This window comes from Saccostrea echinata, unplaced genomic scaffold, assembly GCF_033153115.1.
Source record: "Saccostrea echinata isolate AGI-Se365-2 ecotype Australia unplaced genomic scaffold, CSIRO_AGI_Sech_v1 ptg000010l, whole genome shotgun sequence".
Taxonomy (NCBI): Eukaryota; Metazoa; Mollusca; class Bivalvia; order Ostreida; family Ostreidae; genus Saccostrea; species Saccostrea echinata.
This window is the reverse complement of record NW_026889759.1, coordinates 11,497,064-11,508,976: the sequence shown is the minus strand read 5'-3', so window position 1 is coordinate 11,508,976 and position 11,913 is coordinate 11,497,064. Positions and strand designations below refer to the sequence as shown.

The 11,913-nt window shown below is 33.5% G+C and overlaps 1 protein-coding gene across 1 annotated transcript; it reads right to left on the bottom strand.

The window, feature by feature from the left end:
- Positions 1-8,005: 8,005 nt before the first annotated feature.
- Positions 8,006-11,913, bottom strand: LOC133184551 (gastrin/cholecystokinin type B receptor-like). The gene is made up of 2 exons (XM_061319639.1): positions 11,393-11,913; positions 8,006-8,684 (listed from the first exon to the last, which is right to left on the bottom strand). The coding sequence occupies exons 1-2, from the start codon at positions 11,911-11,913 to the stop codon at positions 8,006-8,008; spliced, it is 1,200 nt and encodes a 399-aa protein (XP_061175623.1).

Genomic DNA, 11,913 nt, shown 5'->3' with positions numbered 1-11,913 from the left:
GGCTGATAAATATACATTAGCTGTAGAATGAGAAAGATTTTTTGATGCTAGAAAAGCCACAAAATTGATTACATGATCTACTGGAGGTGGCCAAGATAGAGGCAAATTAAATTGTAATCTGAAGTCATTAAATACAACCATGGCTTTGTCATATGCAATTTTTGTGTTGTTGGAGAGGCTAGCTTCTATTAAATGATTGACATGCCCTTCAAAAGGTTCCAAAATTGAATAGGTACTTGATAAGGATGGCAATCTGCCCATGGTGCTAACTGCCTGAATCTGTTCCACTGCAATCGAGAAATTGAATCTGCTATCTCATTTATACAACCTCTTACATGAACTGCTTTAAACTGAATATTAAACTTCAAAGAAAGCAATACTAATTCTCTCATCAAAATCATTACCCGTTTATTCTTAGATGTTTTCCGATTCAAGATTTCAACCAAAGCTATATTGTCAACATGCAAAATTAATTTCTTATTTTGTAATTTGTCTGACCACAAGTAAAATCCTAAAACTATAGGAACAAACTCTAAAAAAGTGATGTCTTTTCTTATATCAACATTCCACTCCTGTGGCCAACAGAGATAAGACCAGGAAGTACCAAAAACCACACCACAACCCACTGAACCTGAGCTATCTGAATAAAATTGTACATTTTTGTCAGATTCCCATTCCAATTCTGGAAATTTTGTTGTTCCATTAAATTCATCAAGAAATGTTAACCACATTTGGAGGTCACTATGTATTTCTTTGGAAAGTCGTACAAAGTGATGTGGCTTAGAAACACCAGACATTAAACCATATAAGCGGCATGTAAATGCTCTACCTGCTGGCAAGGCCTTTGTAATAAAAGCTAATGAGCCAGCTAAAGACTGAAGCTGCCTTAATGTAATCTTAGATTTCCCTTGAATTTCAAGTATTTCTTTTTGTAAAGATTCTACTTTATCCTTTGGAATGAAAATTGACTGATTAACTGAGTCTATACCTAAACCTAAGAACACTATATATGTTGTTGGACCTTCAGTTTTTTCCTCTGAAAGAGGAACACCTAATCTTTTACAGATATTTTGAAAAGAATCCATCATATATTTACAATTGTTTGTACCATGAGCTCCAGCAAATAAAAAATCATCTAAGTAATGAACAATATTTTTCAAGTTGGTGTTATACTCTACCACCCATTGTAAAAAACTGGAAAATTTTTCAAACAAAGCACACGATATGGCACAACCCATAGGTAAACATTTGTCTACATAATATTTATCAAGAAACTTAAAACCAAGCAGACTAAAATCTTCGGGTCTAATTGGTAACAACCTAAATGCATTTGAAATATCCATTTTCCCTAATTGTGCATTTGTCCCCAGTTTTTGTACCATGCTAACAGCTTGATCAAAAGATGAATAATTAACTGAACAAATTTCAGGATTAATGAATTCGTTAATACTCTTTCCATGTGGAGCAGATAAATTGGTGATTAACCTCCAACCACCCTGTTTTTTAGGTAAAACTCCTATTGGGCTGCAATGAAAATTTTGAAATGGGGGGGGCATCAAATGGACCCATTATGCGACCTAGGTCAATTTCTTTGTTCAGTTTAGCTAACAATTCATCTTTATGCTCTAATGCTGAAACCATATTTTTACAAGATACTGGATCCCGCGGACCCTCATAGTTCAATGAGAAACCAAATGTAAACCCATGTAAAAGTTGATTTGCCTCAGTTTTTTCTGGATAATCTTGTAACAAAATGTTTAAAGTGGTAACATTGATCGGTGTAAAACCTAGATCCCAAAGGCATGGATCTTTATTGCCGAAATGGCCTTGAAAATCTTGATTGGGTCACATTGGGATTGATGTTTTGACGACCGACATTGTGAGTAGCCCCTTTTGATGTACTATGGCTGGTTTGATTACTGTAACAGTTGATGGAGGGATGGTTTTTGCCGCACTTAAGACAAGAGTGTGAAAATCTACAATCTTTTTTAAGACATGAACCCTTCAAGTTGAAATCATAACAACGCTTGTGCTGGTGCAAATTAGAAGTAGGCTTGCGTTCAGCGACTGCTGCCTGACCCATGTAAATCAACCATAATTCTGCATCAATGTTTTCCCAACTGATCATACTATTTTTTGAGCGCCTAAGTCTAAACTGAATGTCATAATCCCTCCACCCTAGTGTAGTAGACCGAGAAGCCCCTAGCCTTATTGAACTGATATACTTTATTATGCCCTGAATGTGCTGTGGAAACTTTTTTAAGTAGATGGCAGCATAAATCAAAAAGGAATCAGTCCATTCCGAAATGTTTGCAATTTTTCTATCCTTAGATTTATTTTTTATTTTAATTTCTCCATCTTCAAACACAAGCAGTTGCTGAATTTCAGCAGCTGGATCTAAATGCAATAACCTAGCAAGATCTATATACTCATTATTCCAAATTTTTTCCTGTGTTGTCAATGGTATATTAGCCCCAAGATCTGATGTAATACTGACTAGGGGATTAACATGCATACCTGGCTGATACACAACATTTTTTGTTGCTGTAGTCATAGAGGTGTGTTGAAGCAGAGGCTGCACATCTGGAATATTTTGAGATGCGGCAACACTAAAGATCTGTTGCAGCTGAGGCTGGTCACCTGTGATGTTCACTGGCAGTGTGGCATTCACGGAACTGACCTCGGATGTGTCTTGTAGGCCACAGGTAGGAGCATAAATCACTTGGCTACCACTTCCCGCATGCTGTATTTGTGAGGACTCTTGTGTTGGTTGCACCGGGCGCGCCGAGGGGCCGGAAGCACGTGCAGGGCGTCTGGCATAAGGCGATTTTGTCTTGGATCTCCTTGTAGATCCCACTCTCAACAATCCAGTGCTCATTTTCTTGCAAATAATGAATAAAACCGTCAAAGATTTTCTTACTCCCAATTATTAATATTCCAACATGTGTTCTATTTAATCAAGCAATGAAAATAAAATTCTGTTGTTTTACATTACTATTTTCTAACAAATAAGTCAATAAATTTTAAACAAATTCCTTAAATATGAATTAATATGTTCGTCTTATGCGATTTTCATACTTAAATTTCTTCGATTGATACAATACTTAACCGATGATACTTGATTTATTTTTGAACACCGATGATTTCGTCTGCTCTGAACAAGATGGGGAGTTGAAAAGACCTAGCGCATGCTCATTAATGCTGATGTATTATTAACCATAGAATCGTCATGATAGGACCATATAATTCCGGAAAACGGGTTGCTCTTTGTAAGCAATACGTAATTTCAAAATAGAAAGCAATAAGCGTCATTCTCAATAACTGTATTTATCTTTTAGGGATAAATCTGATTATTGATGAACGTGTCGTCTGACTTTACATGTAAGACCTCAGAAATTCGAAGCAGCGACTTTTTATACTGTAAATATAATGACTTTATCTCGTAATTACGACTTCAAAAAGTCATAATAACAACTTTTTACCTCGGATAATTATTTATTTTAAACCTAGTTATAAAAACTTCGAAAGTCTTCATAGCGACTTTTTGTCTCGTAATTTACTTTCTTATAATAAATCATGATATCGTATCAGTAATAAGGACTTTAACTCTGAATTACGACTGTAAAAACTTGTAATAACGACCATCTTATAAATATAACTTCAAAGAGGTCTTAATAATGACATTTTATCTCAATAAATTACGACATTAGCTCAAATTGACGAATTCGTTTTCTCTTTTATGACCCTACTAGGCTTTTATACCATTGAGTCTGACTGTGTCAGAGAGTTGCTTAAATGTTCGTAAATAACCAAATATTCCTTGTAAAGAAAATCATCAGAACGCATAAAAATCAGTTGTTTATTATTAACCCCTTTCTTGACTTCTTTATTGTCGTAAGAAATGGCGCAAAAAATTACTTTGTCTGAATCTCCCTGAGCGAGTTAATTTTTCCCTTAAACAAACAATCAGGAAGTTTTCTTGAAACACTCATTATCAAATCAACTTTTTTCCCCAAAATGCCAGAAGTTTAGTAACAAATCTTGCGCACATTTGCACAGCCATGAATCATTAATATCACAATAAGTTTAACTTAAATGGTACGAAAAAAAATTTCTGAGAACTCATGAACACAAGTCAGGTACGTGCATTTGGTTACATATTAATTTGTCGTATGCCGAGGATGCATTCAGCAAAATCTCAGATGATTTCATTGCCTCCTATTGCTATAATATCTTTACATTCAATAAAGTTGAGCTCCAAACTCTACAGATAAGTGGTCTCCCTACATTTGTTTCAAAGTTTAAGAAAAGGGGGGTTGTCATGGACGCCTATGTAACATTTCCGCTTGTCGGAAAGGCCCGGGAAGTTTCGATTGCATTGCCTCCATGAAGAACGATTCGGCCGAGTTGTGCCGAGTGGCCTACATATGTAGTACCGGTACATGTAACCATGCGTCACGTACAGCGTGAGACTTAGGCCACAGTCGATCACAAATCAATGTTTATCAAGAGCAGTAGAATTGCAATTTTCATCAAATTACCAATGACGAGTAGCTCGCAGAAGCCAAAATAAAACCACTAATCATATCAATCTCCTTTCTTAATTCTTGTTCTTTTTACTTAAATGCACCTCTGTCAACTTCTCACATTTTATAAAATACTTCTAAAACCCCTTTAAAAAGTTTTAAGACTACTTACTCTAACAACTCCTCTTTTAATAATGTACAATATACTCGAAATAAAAAAGCATCCAAAAAAAATCCAAATAACTATCCCTTGTTAACGGTGCACTATTTTTTTTAGAGCGATGTGTACTCATTAATAGCTATTGACAGAGGTGTATGCGAACGAATGACAACCCAAGTACATGTTAAAGATTGGCCACATTTCCTTTAGGAATTTACAGGTATGAAAGATATTAACAAAGTAAATTTACTGCTTTGATTTGAAGCATCGTTAATTTGTGTTATTTTCAGTTTGTTCAATGATCCAATGAGGCAGGCTAAGGCTGGGGTAAAAATAAGATTCTAAATCTGTAAAAGCAGGGAGAGGGAGGTAAGATTTTAGGCTCTAATTTTTCGTAACTTTAACAACGAACACTCTCTTAAAATTATTAATTTGTTGAAATTTTAATTTTACCTGGACAAGTTCACACTTTTTGGCCAAACTTGCTGGGGAAAATTTTCATAATTTGTTATAGACGATAATAAAAATATATAAAGGCATATTCCACATAAGCTAAGTAAGCCCCTCATCTCTTGATCGTAGAAACACTATATATACGTGTACATATCGATTAAGTGGAGAAAGTTACACAGTCTTTATAATGTTATAATGTTTACAAATGTGCTGATGCGAAATGAGCAGTATACAGTGTACGTCAATGTGACGGAAAAACTTTTTTTTAAATTAAAATCGATCGTAATTATTGTCCAAACAAAAATTCCATGGAACCACAGCACTCATTTGCCCTTCTTCACGAATTATAATTCTGAAATCAAACTTTTTAGTGATACCAAAGTAAGTTGTCGGACATAATTTTAATTTTTGTCAGTGCCATGGGCGTTTGCAATAACGGAAGTATTACTCTTCTGTCTAAGTACAAGAAAGGCACTTATGATAAATTGTGAAAATAAACTTTAAATGTTTCTCTTCCGTGAATATGAGTAATCTTAATTTAATATACAGTAATAATTAATGGGAAGAACATTAACACTGTTGTTCAGAACGGGATATAATCTGCTTATATTAAATTACATAGGAGATAATAAAATATAGTAACATGTTAACATGTAAATCGACACATAAATCATTTAAGCTGATATTGCTGACTGGCAAATACCCATCTCCGTGGAGGAATTCATTTACAGTTATAGTTCAAAATCAGGAAGGCCACACTGATCTCAATAATTATGGAGGAATATCTCTTCAAAATTGTATTGCTAAACCATTTAGTTCAGTGACAGATAACAGACTTACACTGAATTATGAAATATATTTTGCTAATCAACAATTCGGTTTCGGGAAAGAACACAGACCAACAGATAGTATATTTATTCTAAAATCATAAATTCTAAATTATATTTTGAACACAAGAACACAGAACAACAGATAGCATATTTATTCTAAAATCATAAATGCTAAATTACAGTGTTAAAAAATATTTCCTTGTAATGTAGATTTACGCAAAGCGTTTAATTCTTTGTTGCACAATGGTCTAAAATATAAGCTAATTGAAAACGGACTCGGAAAGAAATTATTTGATTTGATCAGTAATGTGTACAAATAAACTAAATCAGAATTGAAATTAGAAGATAAAGTCTATTTCATTCTAATCAGAGGGGTTAAACAAGGAGATAGTCTTAGTACCACAATTTTCAATTGTTATATAAATGATTTACATCAGATATTTGTCATTCATTAGTGCTGAATGATTAAAAAATATCCAGCCTAAGTTTTATTGATGATTTCATAATCTTGTGTTACGTAGTTAAGAAACAGGACTTCAGAATGCTTTATTGAAGCTTGAAAATTATTGCTACAAATTGCAATTAACTTTCAACACGAAAAAATACAAAAATTGTTTTCAAAATACATACTTATCTATTTTACCTAAATTATCTTTTATAAATATTCCATTAGATGAAATCAAAGAATATATCTTTTTGGGAAATGTGATAAATTATAGAGGAAACTCTAAAAAAGCTACTCAAGAATTATTTTTAAAAAAAAAAAGGTTTTAAAATAATTTTTTGCACTAAAAAGTAGTTTTTTTAAATTTCAATCTATTCCTGTTAATTTATCATGTAAACTTTCTGATGTTCTTATCACACATATGACAGTGGAGTATGGTTTATGGAATATCATTTTACACTATTCAAAGTAGTAAAACGTTTAATTTACAAGTTCCTACATAATGATGGCTTATAAACTTGGAATAGTTTTGCTTCCAATGTTTTAAGGAAATAAGACTGGAAGCTAAAGATTATGTAACTTTTGCTAAAACATATACAATAAATTGGTAGACATAAAAATTTTTCAAGAGACCATGGGCTTTGTAAAATTTGTAATAAATTAAATAATGAATATTATTTCTTTCTTAACTGTCAACAAAATTTGCTTCTCAGAAACTCATAAATCAATTATTTTCTAAAATCAGAAGCATAAACACTAGGTTTTCTTTCTTCCCTTTTTTTTAAAACAAGCCACTTTGTAAATTACAACAAATTTTAAATCCAAAATCTGAACTTTTGTCAGCAGTTGGAGGCTTTATGAAGAAGTCATTAGAACTGCAAAAATGAGGCCCATATTAATCAAAAGTTTTTTTATCATACTATATTTCCAATTAAGTAAAATGTATAAATATATAAATACTGCATGTAGTTGAGAGTAACATTGAAAATTTTCACCCAAAGAAAACCATTGGCAATCGAGGCGCAGCCGAAGTTCACAATGGATTTCGAGGGGTGAAAGTTTTCAATGTTACACTCAACTACGTGCAGTATTTATAATGTTATACTGAATGTTTTATATAAATACATATTACAGTGAACCTCGAGGGCATAAATTCATTCAATATTTTTTGGAATATTACCCGTCGTCAAGCAATGTCGACTGTTGTTATGCTGGAGGGCGTTGCTTCATTATTCAGCGGGTGATGGTGTTTTTTTTAGCAAATGTTTCTAGTCGAATCAGATTCAACTAATTAACATGAAGTATAATATATTTTGTATGACATATATTTATTTATTTTTTGTTTATGTACCTGCTTGACCCATAGGGATGCATTATGCAAACCAAAAAATAAATATAAAATTAAATTGAAATATAAATGTTATATAACGGCAGTTTTCCCCTTAAATTAATTAAAACGCTAACAATGAATGATACATTGTAGTACCTTTTTTTTTTTTACTAAATCAGTTACATACATGTATGAGGGCATGAACACAAGAGTTCTTTAGAGTTCAGATGGTGTCCTATTAACGCATGAAGAATAATTAATTCATAACTTGGTAATACGAACCATTTCAGTTTTTCCATTCATGGAGGTTACAAATACTCGATTTTTGCAGAATAAACGTATGAATTCATTTTGGAAAGCCTTGTTTAAAAAAGTGTATATTATCGGATTGACGCAGCAATTGGCATATCCAATCAATTTTAAAATGGCACTCTTCATCCTAAAAGACTCGTTCTCATTGACAACAAATTCTCTGTACAGATGAAAGGTGAAAAATGGAAGCCACAAAAGGGTAAACGACAAGAAAAGCATAACAAGCATTTTAATCACTCTCTTCTTCTGTTTGATATTGCGCTCGTGATGACGTGGATTTTCCAAGACATCGCCGATGGGGTGGTGGATCCAGAGACGGTGTCCGATCCGACCGTAGCTAAAAGCTATCACCAGAACCGGAAGGAGATAAAAACACGTGTATATCATAGCTGTGTAAATGCGACTGCTGTATTTGTTTGGGAAAAACTCTACGCAAATGTATTTGAAACCATCCATTAAAAGCACTCCATCTGTATTCTTCACATTTACTCTTTTGTCTAGTTTTTGAAATATAAGATTTGGGGACGGAACGCACAACGAAATACACCATAGAGCGATTACAATAATTCTACCAGAACTTCGGTTATGGATGACGTTTGCGATCCCTATTTCACAAATAACAGCATACCTGAAAGCAGATGTACAAAACCGAATTCCATGTGCTTAAAGGATCACGGGATGAATCTATGCCATTCAGTTAACTGAGAGTCTAATGAAAGGTGACTGAATGGCAGAGCTCTGCCACACCGCCACCTTTACAGACCTGTCAGTGGACATTCAGCTGACTAAAAGGCGCAGTTTCATGCTGTGGATAACCATTCTTAAGCACTACATACGTATGTTCATATAAGGTACATGTAAGTGATAAATGTTTTATATCAATATTGATACAGTGCAGAACAAATTTAGATCTAGAGCAGTATCATGATAGTACATGTAGTATAATTTTAAAGTAAAAGGTATTGTCTAAATGAACTAAACTCCAAGAAAATTCTTCACTAATGAGTGGCTTTTTTAAAATACAAATTTGCTGTACGATTTGCATGAAAATGGCAGTTTTACTTTGCAAATAAAATCCCTATTTTCTTGCAGATACTTTCTTCAGTATTTAATGTTTATAAATCGCTTTCATGTCTATAAGTAAAATTTTACAAAACTTTGTGTACTAGTATTCCAAAAATGCATATCGTGAACACACTTCGCATATCGATGTATATGAAACAGACAAAAAGGCCAAAATACTCACCTGAATTACTTTGCTCTTTCTCTCTGATAAACGATATTTCATGAGACCCTCTCTTGAGGCCCCAAACTAAGAAGACGACCATATTCGTGTATTCTTTCAGAGAAATCTTAATCCAGTATTTCGACCATATCCTTACCCAGGGGTCATGCACAACGTGGGGGGTGCTTGCATCAAATTTCATAGCTTATTAAATAGGACTGAATCTCAAAATCTGTTTATAAGACCTTTCTAGTAATGTCATCTCTAAAATCATTTTTGACTTCAACACCTTTTCAGGGCAACATGCATATTTTGATGATTTTAAAAATGTCCATATATATATTGCCATGTAATGTATATAAAAAATATCCTTAATGTGAACCCATTTTACTTCTAGGGAGCCACAACTTGTACAAAGTTGAATCTGCACTACCTAGGGATGTTTGAAGGAAAATAAGGAACATATGTGATTTTTTAAACTGGTCTATTAAATTAAATGTATTAATGACTATAATTACCATTTTAAAATGAAGTAACTCGACACCTCTCTTTAATAGACTCTAGTATAAGTATAAATAAAGGAGATACTAGGAGTTTGGGTCATTCCTGCAACAAGGAGGTGAGAAAGTGGGTGTTACCACTTCATCAGTTCATAAACTTCAGACGCCCATAGCCCGAATAGAACAGGATCAACTACGTGTATATAGAGTGATCAGTCATCGTCCATAGAACTGACAATTTGTCAGGGAAGGTAACAAGTACCAAGGTTAGGGGCTCGAATAAAGCTGACACTGTTGATCATTTTGTGAAAATGCATTAATATTTTATTTAAATCGTCTTCTTTGCTCCTTGTTATTAAGCAAAGGAATTGCATGGTTATAATGATCAAGGGTTCTGGAGTTAGGGCGGGGCTCTATTTTGATCATGAATGGAAATATTTAACTTGCTGTAAGAGAAGTTATTCACATAAGTTAATTAATTATTGTATTTAATGTTACTGATATTAAAAGAACTTCACTAGAATTTTTACAGTATGATACAAAAAGTTTTTTAATGGTCAGGTAGTTTTGAAATAATAGATGAATAAAAATTGAGACAAAAAATACCTTATATTTGTACATTTAATGTTATTCAAAAACCAAGAGAGGCCAATGGTGTGAGAACCGCGCTATACCAGTATTATGTGAATACAGTGTTTTAAGTTAAATAACTATCGTGTTGTGAAGTTTGGTGAAACATTATGTAGTAGTAAAGTGTAGATAGCACTGGCACATACAGGAAAGTAAAGAGATTTACTTTCAGAGTTGTTAGCCTTGCTTATTACCAGACCAACTATTTAATTGATACCTGATCATCCCACTTCTTTGTTCTGAGCGACACACTATCTTTTAGAAATTTAGAAAAGAAGTCTGTGTTTGAAATGGAATTTTTTTTTCTGATATAATCAATATTTTGTTTTCATTCAAAATTGTTATAATGTCTATCCTATATATAAAGTAAATTACTTACACACTTGTACGAAAAATGTTGACCTCTATTGTGACTCCGATCTTGTAGCGTGTCACAAGAACAAAATTCTTCCTGCCCTTAATGTAAATATCTGTATATAATCATTAAATAAACTATTTACAACCTTGCCTTTTGAGCAGAGAATTTCATTGTTAAGAATTTCCTATTCGTATTCCATTGTAAAACTTTGACCTTTGTTTTCACCCAAACCTTGCACTAGGGTTGGAATTTACATTTCTTATTAAAGTATTTACGTACATGTAAATCTTCTGTGACCCTCTGATTGTAGAATGCATCTTTTTTTTTTTATTTAAGGGGGTGCATGGTCATTAATTTGAAGAAAACAATCTAGAACTCCTTTCATCTAGGATGTTTAGACCCAAGTTTATTGGTTTGGTTGAAATTCTTCACGTAATATTTTTTTTGGAAAAACTGAAAATGTAGGTGTTTTAACTAATTAGACGATGGACAAGCTTTTACTAGACAGGGTACCATCAGTTTCTGTCTAGTTAGAGCTTAAAAATGACTGTTATTTATAAAATTCCAATGTGCTGGTCTATACAATTGTTAAGCTTATAGGATTCCAATAACAAATGTAATACCTGTCAATTGCAATAAAAAGCAGCGTAAGAATGCTGGCTACGACCGTCACACCTTCAATATACGTCGTGAACTTGCAGAGAAAGAGACCAAAATTACCACTTGCCACCCAGTCATTGGCTACCACATAGTACAGCTGAAACGGCATGTTCAATGCTGCAATCAGTAGATCACTGCTTGCTAGCGATACAATGTAAATATCTGTCAAAGTCCGGGCTTTCTTCACCACACCAATAAATCCAAGCACCAACGAATTGCCAAACACTGCCAAAATTATAATCAATAGATAGAGCACCATGAACACTTCCACTGTGGATTTGGGTAACGGGGTGGGTAAAATGTTTTTGCGATCTATGGTTATACTATACAGAGGGGAATTGCATATACTCTGTAGTCGTAAAATAAAAGAATCGTTCGAACTGTTGGTGCTTTGACCAGTATGTCCACACAACCGTGCAAAAATTGAAAAATCATAGGACTTGAGACTTTTGTCGTTGTTTGTTATGTTCACCGTAACATTCAT

Excerpts from the sequence above, each read along its gene's own strand:
- LOC133184551 (XM_061319639.1), bottom strand. The coding sequence starts at position 11,913 with ATGAATGTTACGGTGAACATAACAAACAACGACAAAAGTCTCAAGTCC. Across the intron at positions 8,685-11,392 it reads CTTTTTATTGCAATTGACAG|GTATGCTGTTATTTGTGAAA; the intron begins GTATTACATTTG and ends ATCTGCTTTCAG.